Below are 20,864 nucleotides of genomic sequence, written 5' to 3'. Positions count from 1 at the left end.
ATCCTAGGCATGTCTAACACCTATTTAAGTTTTTGTGTTAAAGCCTACATTATCGATTTGCTTTAAAAAAGTTTCTTAGCTTGACGTCACTGCTAAATCACTGAATTATCATTTAATGTATGTTATAATCAAAGTCAAATAAAATGTACGGAACCCCAAAGAAGAAGTTCTGCGTGTTTATGTTGATTCACATATAATGAAGTTCCTCTTAATAGATACCTAAATCGATTACTACTTTTTAATGGTGTCATAAAAAAAGCATGATTCATTGGAATCACAAGTACAGTAGCCATATTAGCTATAACCTGCGACTCCGTCACTCATTATAAAAAAATCTGAAGAAAAACTATCATGTCCTGCCCAGGGCCTCAAACAATCTCAATACCAGATTTTATTGAATTCGGTTCAACGATTTAAGCGTGAAAAGGTAACAGACAGATAGACAGTAAGAGTTACTTTTGCATTTATAATATTAGTTTGGCTGTATAGCAACGACTTAAGCGCAAAAACAAATCTGTACAACTTATTGTCAAGTTTGTAGCGCGTATGTTATGCCGCCGTCCGTGTAAAAAGTACATAAGTATTTGGTGCGTCGAAAATGCTCTTTAGCCATCATGGCATAATTTGATGTCAGACGTCAATTTATTCTACCGAGGCTGATAACAATGGCAGTAATAGGAGTCAATTGATGTAATAAACTCAACTACCAATTTGTAAGCCGTATTCAATATCTAACTCAAATATGTGTGTTTACATTTTACTGGCGAACTGAGGCGAATGATCTTGAATTGTTAATTAGAACACAAAATATATCAATAGTAATGTGACTGAATATAAATAGCATAGGTATTTAACGTTTTGTATGAATGCCTACCGTGAGAAAATCTAAACAATGACGACTCAGTTGGATTAGAACGTTAGACATACTCGTATTAAACTCTACGAATTTGCTAATTATTTCAATATGTATATATATATTAGTTATGTACAGTCTTTAGGAATCTTTTGTTCTATGTTCGTGAATGAAGGTACTCAACATTTCCAACTTTTCAGGTAATACTATCAAGTTAGGTAATGAAATAAATTAACTTCACAATCATTGAAACTTATTCAAATATTAAATTGCAGTCATTAAGGCACCTGCTTCTTTTTACCTTATATACGTAGGTAAATATTGTACTGTGATACAGCTGATTAATTAAATAAAAAAATACAACTCCTTTTTGAAGTCGGTTTTAATAAGGAAAATTGACGATTAATTGAGTTATATGGAGCAACAACAAAAACTGTATGAGATTATTGCACAAAAAGTGATGTTTCGTAAAAACATTAAGTACAGATTTGTCTCTAATACTGGTTTACAACTACTTGTGTATACAATATACCAATCCAACTTCTTAGTTTACCTACTTTAATAAAGAAATGATATCAATTTCACAAGCATTCCCACATCACAATGTAAGTACCTCTATATTTCATACAGGAAATATAAAATCATTTCCAATGAAAGAAAAATCTTGGTCATTAGCTCATTCAGCGTAAATCCCTATCGTCATACTGATAAAAGTTCTTATATAGGTGGTATACATTGAGTGATTGGATATGATAGGAGGAACGTGCAGCAGACGCCGTTAGTTGATAAAAACTAGTGAATCAATAGTGAACGCGCCTAGCGTTGTAGAATGACGCCTCTGTGCACGCGGATACTAATGTTCGGAATTGTTATTTATTTACTAGTTCCTGTCAACACCGCTCCTATTTCCACCAAAGATTTTTTAGACATCTTCCAAAATCCGATATCCAGTTTTGTGAATGCTATTTCACCCAAGAAATTTGTCAAAAATATTGAAACTAGCACAGAGCGACAGAGTGAAGACAAACCAGAAGGTAAAATGATCGATGTGCCAATAAACACCGATCGTTGTAAATTTGGAACGGTGAAGGACGTGAATGGCGTTTGCAGGGATCCGTGGTGATTAATAAGTAGCACGTTACAGAATTTTGTGGCGCAGTGCTTTAATTACATTGCGAGAAAATGGACGCAAAAACTGTGTTACTGACAATATTATTAGTGAATTTAGCCGCGGGAGTGAGCTTTAATTTCCATGATAAACTACGCAATGTTTCTTTACTTGCGACGACTACTTCGAAGATGGACATAGCAACAAGTCAAGTAATAAGGGTGCCGCTTTTGGATTGTCCTCCCCATACGAGGCGTGACTCATTAGGACAATGCAGAACAATATTTTAAAGGTAACTATAGTTTTATTTGAGCTTAATTAAGATAAATTTTATTAAATTTTAAATATCTAAATAAACAATAAATTTAAATACCATTAGGTATTTAAACTTCAAGCATGATGAGATAACGTATTCAAAATACCTATTGTTTGCAAGAAAAATACAGATTGTTAGCATTTCTTAAACTAAAAGTTATGTATCTTTACAGGCGCTGTCGAGAAGTCGTCTGAGAAATTGATGAAATGGTCCAAGCACAATGAATAAGAACCGAACTAAATAACAAATTTAACGGAATAACTTCTTCATGTTTACTAACTAAGCTATTTATCAATACGTGATATGCCACAAAAGGTCAGGGATCATGAGTGTTATCTTTATAATTTATAAGTAAGCGTTCTCTGTAATAATTTTAGTTCAGTGTTAAACTCACTAGACACTATATACGTCTAACTAACTTTAAAAATGAAGTTAACTCTACTCTTTGCCGGTTGTTTAATATTCACAATTATATACCAAGTCGAAGGCGGCTTAGTTAAAGATTTTTTTGGCAAAGTTCATAAAACTGCTGACATAGTGCGAGAAGATGTCAAAAAAGTTTGGAGACCTGACAGTGTGGCAGAATCCAGTACCACGGCAATACATGATGATAAAAATGGAGAAACTAGTACAGCTGCTGCAAATACACCAGAGGTAAAACCAGCGGAAAAAAAAGAAAGTGAGAACTTAGCGCCTTTGTCTGGCGAAAATAAAAAGTCTGATGAAAATATACCAAAAGTAGAAAAAGAAGAAAAGCACGAGGAAGCAACAACGGTCTCAACTTCAACATCTACCGAAAAGGAAGGAAGAGAGAATTTTAAAGCTGCATGTGCAACAGGTTACGGACGTACTCCTGATGGCAGATGCAAACCTACATTCTGACAATGAAAGCTTTTATACAAAACAAAGTCTTACATTTTGTTATGATCATGTTACGATGTTTAAAAAGGTTTAAAGTTTTTTAGTAGTGAAACACACAGCTCAGACAACTTCTTTATTTTCATGTGTGATTTAATTAATAATCTGTAGACACTCTTTGTAATTATTATATTATGTATATCTATACAAGAACTCTTTCTAATAAAAACTTACATACTATCATCATTTGAGTTCAACATTATTTTTATCTCAGGCTCATTCCTGTGGCTTTTCACCTGTGGTACGAAAAAAAAAAGCTATTTCCCGGCCTCATGGGAATTTCGATTTTTTTTTCATAATGCACCTTTAGGATATGTGTGATAGGCGTGGCTGACAAATTTAAAATTTCTTGCCGTGATTTAAATTAAGCTTTTTCAGTCAGTTTTTGTCATATTACTATTTTAGGGTATAGGTACTCGTATTTACTTTGATGAAATTTTAGGCCTTGGTGATTAAATATGTATTGTCTTTGTGGATCTATCATAATAGTTATTGTTATAGCTTAGAAAAATGTACACTAACATTATTAATTATTCATATTTTAAAACTAAGTTCCATAGTAATATTCAATCCTTGAATAAAACGTAAATTAATGTGGTATAGCTAAAATAAATAATTGAAATCCGGAGTAGGTGCTAATATTTTCTAGTTTATTAAGTTTCTGGTGTTACAGCTATTGCTTGGAACATAGGAAAATGAATAGGACGCTTTGTTACACTCTGTTCACCTGCACTTTGATCTGGCTTTTCGGTAGCTTTTATTATAGATATGAGTTCATCAATAGCCCCTTGAGAAATAGGTTTTGTTGATGGATCTTCATTACTTGCAGAGAATCTGTCATCTATATTATCTTTGTCTTTTGTTTGACTTTGCTTATTTTTATTCTGTTCTTTTACGTAATTGAAGGCATTTTGAGGCCTTCCGTAATCAGGTATATTATTATGATCAGGTGGTGGCCACATATTTATGGGATGAGGCTGTTGCTCATGATCAGCAGGTCGTTGATTATGTGAAGGTTCCATGTGGTTTGGAGGTCCCCTATTACCTGGAGGTCCTCTATTAGCTGGAGGTCCTCTATTAGCTGGAGGTCCTCTATTATCTGGAGGTCCTCTGTTATCAGGAGGTCCCCTACTATCTGGAGGTCCTCTACTATCAGGTGGTCCTCTATTATCAGGCGGCCCTCTGTGACCTGGTGGCCCTCCATGATCAGGTGACCCGTTATTTTTCGGAGGCCCTCTATGCCCCGGTGGTGGTCCCCTGTGATCTGGTGGACTTCCATGGTATTTAAAGCCCCGGCGATCTCTTTCATCTGGTAATTTTTCTGACTCCGGAGGTATATCGTACTGAGGGGATCTTTTACTGACATTTTTTAATAGATCGTTTTGGTGTGACAATGAACTAGGAACGGACTGCTGGTCTGTCAACAATAAAATAAAACAAATCAGTTGTTGTCATGTACATTTTTAATACTAATTATTATTACAAATATAAAACCAAGAAGCTAAAACTTATCGTAGCTTATAGTGTGATAGGTTCAGAATATAAAGACATAGTAGATTTATTGGTAAACAATAACGCAGTTTTAGGTACATTATTTTTAAATTTAGCTTTCGGGCGTTACTGGGACCACTTGGAAAATAGGAGAAAGAGGCGGTGGTGTGATATTAGTCGAGCCATTAATACTGGCGTCTACGCTAATAAGGGGTTCTCCCTGACCTTTTCTGTTATTAGGCTCTTCCGTAGCTCCTTGGTTATTATTTGAAGAATCATTTTGAAACACTTGTCTATTTTGTAAAAAAGATTTCCTAAAGTCGTCACTGAACACGAGTTTGAGATTTTTTAAAAGCTGTTCATTATTTTCATCATTAGTATTATATGGTTGGTTATTATTAAATTGGTTGTGGGAGGACGGACTTCCATTCTGATTTGGCGATTGTTGGGGTTGTCTGAGATCTTGTGGGGTTGGTGAAGGAGACTCATGCCCTTGGCGAGAAGGATCGTCGTTAAATGGTGGAGGAGGTGGATCATGATTCCAATTAGGAGGTCCTTGATCGTTTGGTGGTGGGGGAGGACGTCCGTGTTCGTGATATGGGGGCCCACGTTCATGAGGAGGTGGTGGAGGGGGTCCATGATCATGATGCGAAGGTCCGTGGCCGTAAGGGGGCGGCGGAGGGTGATGGGGAGGACCATGATGATACGGGGGCGGTGGTGGTGGACCATGGCCATAAGGTGGAGGTCTATTTTCAGGTGTTCCAAATCCAGGTGGTCCATGATCATAGGGTGGTGGTGGTCCACGGTCATAAGAGTAGTCAGGAGGTGGGGGCGGAGGAGGATGGTGTCTATTAAAATCTTCAGGTCTCCGGGGATATCTTCCATCGTGTGGAGGTGGTGGTGGAGGCGGTGGTGGGCGGTGGTTATACTGCCCATAGTATCCATCCCATTCCCTATAAGGCGGGGGTGGTGGAGGAGGAGGGGGACGAGGTGGTGGCGGGGGATGAGGTCTATAATATTGCGGAGAGCTGCCATAATAACCATAATAACCATAATACACGCTTATGTCAGCTTCTTTATTGTTTTGTGATGGTTCATTTTGTGTTTCTTTACTGTTCATATCAATAGACGACGATCCAAGATCTGCAGTAGAGTCTTGAGATTGGCGTTTTGACCTGACTTGACCGTTGTTCGTATACTTGTGAAGTGATGATTGAATTTCTGACAAGAAAAAAAAAGTTTATTAAAAGTGTACCGTTACTTTTTTTATTAATGGGAATTTAGAAAAGATTTTAATTCTTCTAAGTACAGTCAAATTTAAACATTTTTCCCTAATATGTTTATGAAATCCTTATGAAAAAGGCGCTAAAATCAATAGGTATGACTACTAAGTAAAACTTTTCTTATGCCTTACGTCATCGGGCAGACATCTTTAAACGTATCGAAAATACGAACTGAAACATGGATGCACAGAAAAACCAGAAAAAGAGACCAGTGCTGGGAATCGAACCCAGGTCCTCAGCATTTCGTGCTGCGTGCTGTACCCCTACACCACCAGCACTTGGCTTTATTATTTGCATATGGATTTTGCAATATTGATAAGTAGTTGAAACACCTAAAGTGTTACTAATAACACTTTAGGTGTCTCAACTACTTATCAATATTGCAAAAGCCATATCTATTTGTATAAGGTGTAGTAGTTTTTGTTCGCACAATTTCATTGAGTCAATTACTGGGAACTCTAAGAACCACTTGATTTGTTTGAACTATGATGTCATGAGTCATAACAAAAACTAGGAACTTATTTTTATAAGTTACTGAGTATTTTATCAAACAAAAAAATTACAATGAGTCACTTCAGGTAACGTTTATAATATAACTTCCGTCAACTTTTGAATTAGGTGTCATATATTTACTATTAAGTATTTGTATTTCTGCAGCTAAAATAAAAAAAACAATCGTACGGTGTGTGGTACATCAGTAGATAGGTGGGCATTCAAAAGTATTAAAAGGTGTCAAGGTGATTTTTTTATAATATGAATATTTGGAGTTATTATAGGAGTCGAGGAAACTCAATTACGTACCAGGGTGGAACATTTTGTGCTACTAATGTCATGTTGACATCCCATACATTTGCCAAATAAATCGTAGCGAAATTGATTACGAAAAGGTTTCACCCTGGTACGTGATTCAGTTTCCTCGACTGTTCGCTAATTGGTCTTCTTAGACAAAAGGCGAAAAGGTTTCGATTTTCCGAGTACCTAATTATTATAATATAATAACGTAAAGAAAGGTAAAAAAAATAGTTACCCTAATGTTCTAAGCTATACGACGAGCACATAAGTAAAAAGAAAATTTTAACGCATATAAGTATGATTTATACTTAGTGCCATCCACGAAGACGCGTGATTTTGTCAAAATTAGACATTAATGACATTGCAATAAGAACCACGGCACGCTTCATCGTGAATGACTCTACCTAAATATATTATCGCGATCACACATTTTAATTTTCGTGACTTTTCCCCAGTGACGCTGTCATAATTTAGTAGTCACTTATTTTGATGCACCTGTGCGACTGCAAATCCTGAAGAATAGTCAGGTCTAACAGCTGACGGCAAATGCTAGGTCTATCTACTTATGTCTGTGTCAGAGTTTTTCATTTTTCAGAAAACTGCACTGAGGAAGGGGAACAATCTGGCTTCGAATGATTTCTTTTACCCCAACATTTATGTATTATGGAATTGTCCTAGATAACCCAATTACGTGATAATACGCTTATTTCCTCCAGCAGTGTAAGTAACATTACGCAGAATAATGAGTTATCTTAATGAACTCAAAAGAATTTGGTATTTTAAACCGATAAGCAGTATCTAATAAAAACATACCAGAGGAAAGTCCCTTAACGATAATAGATCCGCGTCTTATGTGTAATGTTTAATTTAAGCCAATATTACACTTACGTCATTACGGTATGTACATCTTATTAAATTTATTCATCTTCAGTTCTTCGAATTTTAGCTTCAATACGGCTAATTAATGCAAACACGCGATAAAATAAGTCTGAGTATTATTATCGGATTGTAATTAACTAGGTATTAATTATGTCTTGATATTCAGGAATCTGAAGTTGTATCCCAAGTATCTTAGTTGGCCTCAGTATTAACGATGTTTCTAAGTATTATAGATGTCCTAAGCATCCTCAGTAACTAAAGTCTATGCTACGTATCGAAGTACCCCAGTATTGAATAAAGTGTTGACTGAGGATTGACCCACTGACTGAGTAACTAGACAATTTAATTGTAAATAATAATGTGAATACCTTTCGGGAGTTCGTGGGGTCTGCTTATTACGGACGCCAAAAGCACGCATAACAGGAAGGCACACCTCAGCATTGTAGAGAATTAAATAACTGATAATTATTATAAGATTAGACGTGGCGAATCCGCCGCATGCTATCGCATCACTGCTTCTACAGAGTGCCGGGTACCGGTATAATTAAACCTGTTTTTGTTGTTAGCACTTAAGCCCAGAAAAGGTGGTTCAAGAATCGTCGTGGTCAATATTGTTTGCTACAAAAATAAACATGTCCATTGTACGTAACGTGATTTTATTGCACTGGCGTTAATGTTGTTAGTCTTGGTAAATAGAAGTCACTGTTCGAATGTTTGGTTCCTTTCCCTGTTTATATCAGTGGTATTTGATATTCAAAGCCTCGGATTAGTACCATATGCCCTGATAACTTTAGCACATTGTTAAATGAAACTATCTGCTTTCATGTGAAATTAAACAGATGCCCCATACCTAGGTATTAAGTGATACGGGTACACTGTTAGTGGTACCGTAAAACGGGTTGAGTAGGAAATGCGGGGGGAGCAAGGATGCGAATCCAGAATTTCTTTTTTCAATAGCTACGTTAATTTTCGGGCTCATGATGCTCTTAAAGTAATTTGATTATATTTTTAGACATATTTTTTCTTCTTTTGGCAACCTTTGATGAACGATACTTGCCAAATCATACAATTTTAAAACACAAATTCACTGTCGAAGTTGATGCTCGAAAGCGGTGGATTTTTGTTTGAAATTAACTTCGTTTTTATGTGAAATTTGCCAAAGTAAGTGTTAATGAACAGAAAAACATAAGTTATATTTTCCTTATTTATATTGGTTTTGTCATAGAAAACGATTCAACCGCATTTGAGGATTTTTATGGGGTGAGTAGGCATATATTGAGGGGTAAGTTGGGACGAAAACGGGGACAGTTGGGTCATGAATGGGGAGAGTTGGTGTAACGAATGGGGTGTACCGAAATGATAGAGAGGGGAGTTGGTGTTTGTAGTTCAGGGTTGTCAATTTACATGAGTAGTCAAAAGTGACGTAATTATAATAATTGTATCATGTAAATATTATTAAAAAAAAATTATTAAAGTATTGGAGAAGTTGAAGAAATTGCAAATTAAATAAACATTTTATATTAAAACTAGCTTTTTCCCGCGGCTTCGCTCGAGTTAAATTTGGGGTAACATGCATTTACTTTCTGCGATCCTTTTTTCGTGTTTTGATTGATTTTTCGGCACATTACAGACATTGTTTTAGACAGATGGTGCAATTTTTTTTTACCAATTCCATATAGACTATAGCAATTAAAAAAAATATCTAAAAAACTATACGTCATAAAAATATGTCATAAACTTACAGAAAACATTAAATGGTTTTATGTAGGACAGGAGTACATATAAAACATAATTTTGCTACACAAATAAAATATTCTCTTGATAAGTCAAGTTGTCATAATCCGAAAGTGTCAACCCTAGCAATTTTCCCATTTCACCCCATTGAAATCCCTTCTAACCCCAACTACGGGGTGAGATGGGATTGCCTACTATTATGTGTTATCGTTGAAACTATGAAATAAAACAACAAATTATCAATGACAAACTAAAATTCATACATCCGGAACACTTTTTTTTATATAAATCAATGTGCCACATATAAAAATATTTTTTTATCCAGGTTTGAACTTCGATTTCGTCCCTTCTCATCCCATTTTACGGTAATGATTTCGTTCTTATTGTTTAACTCATATTTTTCTTTATATATATAAAGAAAACTTATTACAAGCTTTATATTTATTTGCAGTGTAATGTAACTATGTTTGCTCGGGTGGAATCTTTCAACTCAAATTTGTATAAGTAATCTAAATCCATAATATAAATCCGATGACAATGCAATATTATTATGACATGGAGTTGATCTGATGATAAAGCTAGCGGGTGACTATAGGACCTCTGTGATAAACGACACGAACGCATCAAGTTTGGACTCATTTGATTCGTATTGACGAGTACTTTGGTAACCAGGGGCATAAAGTTCAGTCAGCAAAAAAACTTATATTAGAAGAATTTTAAGAAAAACTTTTACTGAACTGTTTACGGGACCCTTCATGTATGAGTCCGACTCGCACTTGACCATTTTTTTTTACTGTTTATACCTTCCACATTTTATTTAAGTATTCGCTTGATTTAAATCGAAGCCGAGCCACGTAAAGTGAAATGTAAAAGCCACTTAATACAGAAAGCGGCGACAATCTCATTCCGGACGACAAATTGAGAACACCTTCCGGTCGGAGCGTCCGCGGGGCGCCGTGGCCACAGAGACAGATGCGGAGAGAATTACAGTAGGCTTTCCATTTACTCACGTCTTTACGAGAGAGTATTTGGAAGAGGCCTTCAGATGTTTTTAGAAATATGGCATAAAGGCCAGCGCTTAAACACTAAGGCTCTGTTTCACCATTCATTGATAAGTTTGATGTTGCAGATATCTGTGATGCCGTCTCTGTTTGTTTCGTCCGAGTAAACAGAGACAGCATCACATTGATCTCTAGCATAAACTTATCGATGGCCTGTTTCACCATTAGTGTTTTAAAATGAAGATGATTTTAATAGGATGTTTGGGTTAGGCGCCACTCGCTTGCAGATGCATCTAATACCATTTTTAAGTGAGGATTAACAGTGAAAGGCGATTGTGGCATCTGCAATTTTTATATGGTGACTTTGGGATAACAATAGAACTAAGAAAACCAAAAAATCTTTCATTATCCACGACATACCATACTTTAGTAAGCTCGACCAGGAATCCAAAAACTAAAGTGCATTTCAGTTTTTTATACCTAGGTAGTACCCCTGGTCAGAGTATTTGCCAAGTAAAGGATTATTATCTACTCATCTAATTATTACGAGTAAACAAACAGTAGGTATTAGCCCAGGGTTGTCCTAGATAGTTTCATATAGAGTACAATGTTGTATAACAGAGCTCTGAGCTTCCGTTTCGTTTTCAACATGTTCAATTTCAGTAAATGTCCTCTAATTTGTATTATAGTTACTAGTTGCATTATTATTATCCGGGCTACACAGCCAAAGAATCTGAATCACGCACGCCACCACTGCGGAACTCTTTCGCAGTGAATCTTGGATTATTCCACGTTAAGTTAGCCGTCCCACCCCATACAACTAGTTAGTTAGGTACCTATTTGGGTTAACGTATGTAGTCTTATTGCCTATTTCCCAAAAAGAAGTAACAGTTATTATCTACATGATGATTCAAATAGATCCAAATCAAATAGGGTTAAATTTTTTTATCAATTTAAGAATTATGCAGAAATAAAAGTTCAACGTTGACATGTAGAGCGACAACCAATACAGGGGCGTAACAAAATTGCATTAATATGTATTTCTAGATTACTAAAAATATTTTATAAATAAATAAACAAAACTGAGTCTATCTAGAACACGGCTAAATCACTAAGGCCTGCCTACTCTATTTTGATCAGATAGTTCGCGGCGTTGTCTCTGGTAAATAGCTATTTATTGTGGCAGCAACGGGACACCTGTCTCGCACCGCAGACCCCCAAACCCTGTCACCTATCCTTGGCGTTGTAATGGCCTTCTCAGTTCTCACCTGCCTAATGCTCACAAACATAGGCGGGGCAAATTACTCATTTACCATTGAGCGCAGTTGATTTTATCAACTGAAGCTTAAAAGGTGGTATCCTTCCTTTTTGCAGAAATAATATTCCCAAATGTATGTATGTTAATACTTTATTGTACATAAAACACAAAATAATACAAAAAGAAAACAACAAAACCAAAAGAGCTAACCTAAACAAGCAAGGAAAACTCAAAGATAGGCGAACAGTAATTTATGCACAGTGAGAAGAAATAAATATACCTACATACACACAAACATCACGCCTGTATTCCCAAATGGGATAGGCAGAGCACACGAAACGTTACCGCTTCGGAGCCACTTTTAGCAATTTTAGCACTGATGTATTAAACTGTAGATCCACATTCGCGCGTCCGAATATGTCCGAGCCAAATGAGCGCCACTTTGGTAAATGTGGTCTTCTTTTTTCTCAGTACGTTGTTGTCAGTACAAGTGTAACGATGCCCACGTGTCTTTAAAAAGTGACAAAATCACTCGCGAAAACGGAAAAAATCTGATGGAATATCATAGTTTCAGTGAGTATTTGTTATTTTTTCTATTAAATTCTAATATTCAGAGAGAAATATTGATTTAAATTAATTTTAAAGCTATTTCTAAATTGCTTGTGGTGGGATCAGTGTTTCTACGCACACGTAAATATTTTTATTAATTGTGGAATATGGCCGCTAGCGAAATTCAACTGTAACTTAGTAAAGACTAGGTTCAAATTTCGTCACGTATTCTTTTAATTAATTTTAATGATTTTATTTGTTACACAAACAAATAAATAGTTCGGACATTCTTTGAAGGGGATTTTGTTTGGCAATGTTGTCTTCAGTTTAATACATCAATGAATTTTAGGTTTAAAGTTTGACAAAAACAGTACAATAGTGACAGGTTGCTAGCCTGTCGCCTACGGTATACCTTAACCTATATCCTTTGTCGCCTCTTACGACATGATCACGGAAGAAATGGAGAGGTGTTGTTCTAACCCGACACCACACGGGTATGACAAAAATATATATCATACAAATATATATATACATATATAATATACTTACTATTTACCTGGACACGATACACACTTACACATTATGAATAAACAATACATAAAAATAAAAAGAATAGGACTACTTCCACAGTTTCTTCAATCTATCCCTTAACGAGGCCACAGACGGGGACTCCCTAATGTGCAAAGGCAACTCGTTCCACAGCTTCACGGAATGAATGCTGAAAGATTTAGCATATGAACGCGCATTGTTCGGCGGGAAGGCAAGTGTGAGACTGGAGCTGGCCCGCAAGCGATGCCCGCTGCCAGCGGCCAAGTAGTAAAAAATGTTTCATTTGCCAAATTGTTTTATATCACAACTCTCAATTTTCTTCGAAACTACAATTTTTTTAGGTTTTTTAGAACACAGTAGGTTATGTTAGGTTCCTTTTCTGAAAGTTAGGAAAAAACTATGGTTTCAGAGAAAATTGTGAATTGGGAAATGAAACAGTTTGACAAATGAAACATTAGGGAAATCTCAATATTTGCATGACTTATAAAGTTTGAATGTATGAGACTCATTGAACATCATGTAATGTTAAATTTCATTTCAATATTTAGCCGAAAAGATATATTGATTGAGAATCTTTAAAGGTTCTTGCTGTGTCGTTGCGCAAGAGAATGTTTATAAACAGTTTTATAGCTAATATGTAAAGTATTTAAGCCTGCATGTATGTGAATTCTTTTTTGCACATAAAATATTTAAAATAAAAGCAGAGCTATCTCTGCGTACAAAGGCAAACTTGTCTCTAATAAGGGATCTCTTCCAGCTAAATTATATTTTTCCTATAAATAATAGTATGCTAAACGGAGTCCTTAGAATAACAAAAATGTTATGGAAGTGAACACAATCCTTGCCCTACGATTACTGCGTTACCTACCCTAATAAAACACATTAAACAAACCCGCCAACAATTTCCTATTGCATCAAAAATTGCATAATAATGACGAAAATGGCAGAAAAAGAAAAACAAACAAACATTCTACTCGTATTGTATGAGTCTGTGCAGTAATTTAATTTAGAGCCTTTGTGATTGCTGCGACCCGCTTAGGTGCCGCAGTAAATTTGCAACAATCCGAAATCAGGCGGAAAACTATCAAAGTTTCGACTAAATGAACAAGAAGTTGTTCTGACAGCATCTAGACTTCCAAGACTGCAGCCAGTAGTTTGGAAGAACGATCAAATCTTCCTGCTAGTTCCCGGAAGTTCAGTTGACTTCGGCTCAATTGCTGCCAATGATGGTTGCTGGCTGGTTGTTTATAATTAAAACATTAACTTTAATGACTCGTTAGACAAAATAATGCAAAGAAGTTGAAAAGATTAATGTGGAAATAGTTGTTTTCGACAACAATAAATGTTTTTGATGAGACAATGACGTATAAATACACATAGTCACATAGTATATTAAATAAAAGTAAATTAAAACTTGGAAACTGATTTAAACATTGTAAACAGAAGAAAAAAATTTAATGTTATATTATTCTCGTTACTCAAACAGAATTTCATAATAAGTACAACATATTATTTATTTAAGTTATTAATGTGGGTCCCTATATACCCATTTTAAATGGCGCAATTTGACATGCTTGCTAAATTCAATTAGTATCCAACTAAATCACCAGGCGTTTTTATAAAATATGACTTTCAGAACTGTAAACCTTTACTCATAATTTTTTCTACATTTCGTCCTAAAGACTTCTAATTGATTCATACGAGTTAGAGACAGGATAACTCTTTTCGATAAATCATGATAATGTAAACATTTGTATTTGATGCTCCATGCAAGAACCCCTTTCAAATTTTCTTCTGTTATGTCTTTACATCGTAGGTACATAGTTTCTTAGCAAAACCTATTTGGTCCGTATGAAAACTGGAAGATATTCTCGGGGAAGCCATGTGTTATCCCGGTCGTTTGTTAAGCTCTCGAAATTATGTGGCTCCCCGGAGAGTTCCACAGTAAGCAACACCAAGCAACCCGTTTCGTTTTTTCTCTTCGGTACAAAACATACCTATTTCTATTTTCTTTGTTTCTCTGGTACCAAGGTGAGTCTATGAAGATAAACGTTGAACTCGAGTTGATTTTATGTTACTTAAGAATAATTTTAAAAAGTAATCATAAATAATACCTAATATATACCGTCCAAAATATAAATCGAGTGCCTTTTTAGTTTTTTTGGATTTCTATCTATACAAAGGCATAATAATTTAAAAAAAGACTTTATATTTATTTCTAAACATCGTCATATTAATTATTAATTGTAATCGTATAGGTTTGTGATTCAGTTAATTTGGTTTTGGTGGTACACAAAAATGAAGCGAATGTTATTATTACCTATTAGAACTATTAGGTATTGCCACTAGGTAGGTAGGTACTATTCTGCTTTCATTACTAGAACGTTTAACACAAACATTTGATTCGTGAATCAGTAGTTCCACATAAAGTTACGTTGTGCAGTTGTACGGGCACTGCACAAATAGCTCAATTAAACAGAGCTGATGGCCGGACATCGAAGCAACAACAAATGGACGACTCGTCGGCCCGCCGTTCCGCGCGACCAGTACAATGTCGTGTTCTAAATTGGTTGCGTGCCATCTATCTTGTGCTGGGATAGTTAAAAAATACCCGACACCATCAATTGGTCTGCATCCGAATGGAACGCAGCTATCGACTAGGGTGATATTATAGCGAAAACAAATTACAGATGCACCGGCAATCAGCGTTGGATGTAAAAAATGTTCATTTTATTTCGCCGAATTTGTCGGTTTGTAACGTCCTTCGTTAATATTTACATTCGCAATTAAAATGTTTTTGTTAGGTTGGTTATCAAATTGTGTTTAAAAGCAGACGATAACATGCATAATATCTAGGAAAGTAGCGACTAAGTAGGCCTGATAAATAGGTACTCGTTTTGTTGCCTACCTGCGTTGTGGAAAGACTTGGTTTTATTAATTAATTAAAAGGCAATTAGCTCCCGGCTATATTCACGGAATACTAAGCATGACTCTTGAGAAAGTTTTCTCGGGGCAATACTATCGCCGTTGCTTAATTGGCTAGAGTTTAAGCTTTAAATATTTACTAGTTTTAAGCAAATGCAGTTGAACTTAGGTCGAGAGTTTCTCGCAATATAAACTAAATTGTGTACTGACATTGCAGTGGGAAAGTTGGTCATGAAATGTTGATTATGAACTGTACTTACTCTTTTTGAAAATTCTTGACATATCTACTAAGAAATTTTATTCAAAATTCGTGCCACTATTTTATTTTAAGTCGTATTGTACCTAATGGGATATTAATTAAACAATATTTAAGAGGTAAATTGGATTAGTAAAAAGCAGTTCCAAGTTCTAAGTATATTTTATAAGAGTTTTGTTTTCGCTATGCTTATGTTTTTGTTGAATTAGTGAAAGGTACTGAAAATGACTTTGCCAACTTAAGGCATTAGGAGAAATGGCATCAAAGGTGTCAAGTAAAGAGCGATCTCTAAATACTATTACGGTAATGTAATGACATAAGCACGCCACGTAATTTTCGAGGGTGTAAACCCTGTGAGATATCAAAGTCACCTCCATTTTATGTTAAATAATTTAATCTCGGCGCGCCCTGCAGCGTAACATGTCTTAACATAATTTAATCAATATTGTTTAGCACGAACAAAATTATGCGAGATTTCTATTTATAAAGCGAGGCAACGTTACACAGTATGTACCTGTGGCATTCGGTATTCGCAGCAGAAAAGGAAACGTAACAAAAGAACACCTAAACGTTACGAAAGCTCAAGATCACTCATAGAATTTTCAGTAGGGGCAATAAAAAAACATTTTACCCTTGAAGGGTACTCGGAATGGTGGGTTATATGCGAAAAACAATAATGTGTTCGATGTCTCAGTCTATCAGAGCGAAGTCAATGGCGAGCTCAGCAAAAGTGTCACGTAATATGTAAATCGTTCAGGTCGCGATGTGTCCCGACTGTCAAAGGCATCCGCCTCCGCCGAATGGATCTCCACCCGATTTTCTCAATGATCACTTCACTTTCGAAGGAAACAAGGGTAAGAGTTTTCTTATAAACAGATTCACCTCGTCATTGTTTGGGATTGTTTTCCAATCGGTTGTTGGTAGTAGTTAACTCAATAAGTTATCCAACTGTTTTAAATAATGTATCAGTGATGTTAAAAAATATAATTCAGCAAATATTTATTTGTGTCAATTTCAAAACTAATAAATGTAAATCATCAAAGTTTTAGTTACATGCCCAAGACGCCACGAACTTAAAAAGTAAACGTTAGCAAAATTAAGACCGTAGTTGCACGATAATGATGGCATCCTTTTAAAATTTTCAGGAATTACAGATAAATAAGAGAGCGAACAGGAAGCTAAAGTGTTGCATCGAGACGCGGCGCTGCGTCCCTTGCGCTTTTATCTGAAGTGTCGCTTAATGGTGCAACAATTTCGTGGGAATCTCACGACGCTACGCCATTGTTTAAATATGCATCGTGTCACCACCGTTGACGTACTCAAAATATTACAACGCCCGTTAGCATAATAAAACGAGCATCGCTGCAGGCGGCGCATTAAACTCACTAACGAGGCGAGCGGGAAAATCAAATGTCTACCTTCATCGCTTGGTCATGTACTGTTGTCTATTCAAACATTATTCTGCATTCACAGCTGAAAGTAATGAATGACATGAGCATGTTCGGGCATAATTCAGTTGTTTTCACTGACATGTGATGTTTTGTTAATTAAGCTCAAATGTAAAGATATTTTCAAATCTTTACGAGTTAGTACTATATTTTGGATAGGGCATAAGTACCGTTTGTGGTCACTGTACCGTTTATGGCCATTTATTGTTCAAATATACGTTTGAAATAAATTTATAGAAGACATGACATTATAAATACAAACATTATATACACATTATTAACATTATAAACTTTATCCGTTTCTGTATAAACTTTTGAAAACTCACTAAACATATTATTTGACGACCGGATGGCTAAGTGGTTAAAAAACCTGCCTGACTACGGAGCTTGACGTTCCAGGTTCGATTCCCGGCCGGGGCGGATATTTGTATGAATAATACGAATGTTTGTTCTCGGGTCTTGGATGTTCAATATTTATTTAAGTATGTATTTATCTATATAAGATAAATTAAATTGCTTTATTGAATTTAAACTAAAAAAAAATATAGTTATTCGATATTATCATCATTTACGTACTTTTTCACAGGTTCCAATAAAATGTAAAAATAAGTGATCTCTTATAAATGCCATGCATCTTGAAAATATTAAATACTAACGCATATTAACGCATAATCAAAGTACTTTTATTATAACAAGCCAATGTCATTCACGTCTGATTGTTTGATTTTACAAGTATGATTTTCTATTGTATTTTTTGTGCTTGGCTTTAAGATCTATTGCAGAACTCATTTTATTGAAACCTTTACCAACTTTTTGATTCATGAGTATGACACTTGACAATAAAAAGCTGAAGAAGCATGATTTAGATACAAGATCCATGGGGTCCCGGCGCACACAAACTAATTAAAGAAATTCAAAAGCCCTGGTTGACACTGCTTGAAACCATCACTCTCAACGAATTTTAGTTTGTTTAGCCGCCATAATGAATAAGCTGCCAATAGTTATATTTCAAAATTTTTAAACTAAGAACCTGTTTTACAATACCGTATTACAAATGAAACGGATACAAAATTCAGATCTATTGTCAAGAAGACATTAATATCAAAGGCGTATTATAAAGTTAATGATTATATCATGGACAGGGATATTTGGAAATAATTCCGATCCGCATTAGCGATCCCTTCAAATAGCGAACCTACTGTGTTAAAAATAAAGTTGTGTTAAATACTTGTGATGTATACATATCATTTAATAATATTGTAAATCTGTTTTAAAAAAAAAAAATATATACCTCGTTGAGTTTCTTGCCGGATTCTTCTCAGCAGAGGTTTTTCCGAACCGGTGGTAGATTTTTCTTGACATTCATAAGTGCTTGTTATAGCCTAAATTGAATAAAGAAATTTTGACTTTGACTTTATTTAGTTTCAGCTATTTTATATTATATATACCAACCGTCTCTTCTTAATCGAACAAGACAAACAAAGACGGCATCATACTTAGATAACAGAAACTTAACAGAGAGTGGTGAAATCAGAGTATTACAAATGTTTAAGTTATAGAAAAAACAAACAATATGCTAAATTTAATTTTGATTTAACTTTTAGTATGTCTCACTGCTGGTTAAAAGCCTCCCCTTTTTTCTTTCACTCGTCTCTACTTTTATCCAAATCTTGCCAGTCTTACCGGAAACGGTGGAAACCATCTCACCAAATCCTTCTAGGTCTGCCTCAGCTCCGGTGTCCGTTACATGAAATTCAATCGGTGAAAACTTTGGCCCACCGATCCGCATATGCTAAATTATTATTTTTTTATTAAGAGTTTAACCAGTACTATTTATAATATACTTAATTAAATACTGCGACAGTGTGGTGCATGTCTCAGAGTCGTTGATGTTGTCAGCCAATAAATCGGTTAGTTTGTTGCTAAACATTTGTGTTGGTACGCGGGCGGCGTGGCGCCAGTATTTTCTCATAGCCGACAAGATTGAGCAGGAGTAAGGCAATCATAACTCACGGTTACGCGGCGAGGTGTAATCTCCGAGCGTGGACGCTCGCAATAATCCCGCTCGTCCATTCCATACGCTGGATAGTAATTTTTATACGCCCACCTTGACGGCTTTTGCTCGATAAATTTAAGTTAAATATTAACTGGCGGTTTTATTGTTGTAATGCGGCCTGCGGTACCGACAATGAAAAATGTCGTTAAAAGATACAACGCATCGATAACTCGAAACTTAGCCAATAGTTAATTGCTTCACTGGACTGCTAAAACAGTTAATCGGAAATATTATTTGAAACAGCCTACTGGTGCTTGTACTGGCTTCATTTTTTTATTTTTATCGGATTGACCTACACATCTTTCTAGCCTCAAAACTTAAATAAACGCAAAAAAAATCTCGCTTGTGCAAGGTCCGCCCGGATTGCTACCACCATATTGCTCGCTAATCCTGCCGTGAAGCAGCAGTGCAAGCACTGTTGTGTTTCGGCGTGGAGAGTACGACAGCCGGTGAAATTTCTAGCACTTGAGGTATCCCATATTAGGCCTCTAGGCTGGCAACGCATCTGCAATACCCCTAATGTTGCAGATGTTTATGGGCGGTGGTGATCTCTTACCATCAGGAGACCCACTTGCTCGTTTTCCATCCAGTCGAATAAAAAAAAAAATATATTTTTTTTATTACGAACGGCTGCAAAACAACATAAATATTAGAAACTACCAAAAAAAAACTGGGCAAGAGCGTGTGGGACACGCCCGAAATAAGGTTCCGTAGCCATTACGAAAAAAATTAAGTACTATTTTTCTAAGGATTTCGTATTTTGTACGGAATATTCCAAGTTAAGGTATATTCATTTATACCTTAGGCTGCTATTTACTCTTAAACTACTAATAATTTTGAAGAAAACTTAACCGTTATAGTTTTCCTTGTAAGTTTGATATACTTTACTACTATTCTGAATTTTTTCAAATTTTTCCACTCACGCGTTTTGATTTTAGAGGGGGGGGGGGACGCTCGATTTTAATGAAAATTTGCACTTTAAAGTTGAATATTTTGCAAACAAATCACTGAATCGAATGATACCCCACACTATTAGGTTGGATGAGAAAAAAAATACCCCCACTTTACGTCTATGGGAAGTACTAAAAAAAAAATTTTTTTTAATTGTACCATTCTGTCGGCATAGTTTACATAATAATATTCGTCCAAAATTAAAACTTTCTAGCACTGATAGTCCCTGAGCAAAGCCGCGGACGGACAGACAGACAGACAGACAGACATGGCGAAACTATAAGGGTTTCGTATTTGCCATTTTGGCTCATCATCCCAGCCTATATACGTCCCACTGCTGGGCACAGGCCTCCTCTCAGAATGAGAGGGCTTGAGCAGTAGTTCCCACGCGGGCCCAGTGCGGATTGGGAACTTCACACACACCGTTGAATTGCTTCGCAGGTTTGTGCAGGTGCCATTTTGGCTACGGAACCCTAAAAACGATGAAAAGCAAATAC

The 20,864-nt window shown here is 35.8% G+C and overlaps 3 protein-coding genes across 3 annotated transcripts; 1 reads left to right on the top strand and 2 right to left on the bottom strand.

Annotated features, from left to right (window-relative positions):
* The first annotated feature begins 2,449 nt into the window (after positions 1-2,449).
* Positions 2,450-3,381, top strand: LOC141443040 (growth-blocking peptide, long form-like). Its single transcript, XM_074108261.1, has one exon. It carries the CDS (start codon positions 2,704-2,706, stop codon positions 3,157-3,159), a length of 456 nt encoding a protein of 151 aa, XP_073964362.1. The 5' UTR covers positions 2,450-2,703; the 3' UTR covers positions 3,160-3,381.
* Positions 3,382-3,824: 443 nt separating this feature from the next.
* On the bottom strand, positions 3,825-8,352 carry LOC141443030 (uncharacterized). The gene is made up of 2 exons (XM_074108252.1): positions 8,009-8,352; positions 3,825-4,612 (listed from the first exon to the last, which is right to left on the bottom strand). The coding sequence occupies exons 1-2, from the start codon at positions 8,079-8,081 to the stop codon at positions 3,849-3,851; spliced, it is 837 nt and encodes a 278-aa protein (XP_073964353.1). The 5' UTR covers positions 8,082-8,352; the 3' UTR covers positions 3,825-3,848.
* On the bottom strand, positions 4,621-6,783 carry LOC141445379 (uncharacterized). Its single transcript, XM_074111222.1, has 2 exons — positions 6,771-6,783; positions 4,621-5,907 (listed from the first exon to the last, which is right to left on the bottom strand). Exons 1-2 carry the CDS (start codon positions 6,781-6,783, stop codon positions 4,799-4,801), a joined length of 1,122 nt encoding a protein of 373 aa, XP_073967323.1. The 3' UTR covers positions 4,621-4,798.
* Positions 8,353-20,864: the final 12,512 nt, after the last annotated feature.

Source organism: Choristoneura fumiferana, chromosome 2 (assembly GCF_025370935.1).
Source record: "Choristoneura fumiferana chromosome 2, NRCan_CFum_1, whole genome shotgun sequence".
NCBI classification, from domain to species: domain Eukaryota; kingdom Metazoa; phylum Arthropoda; class Insecta; order Lepidoptera; family Tortricidae; genus Choristoneura; species Choristoneura fumiferana.
The sequence above is the reverse complement of the archived record's forward strand: the minus strand, read 5'-3'. Positions and strand labels throughout refer to the sequence as shown.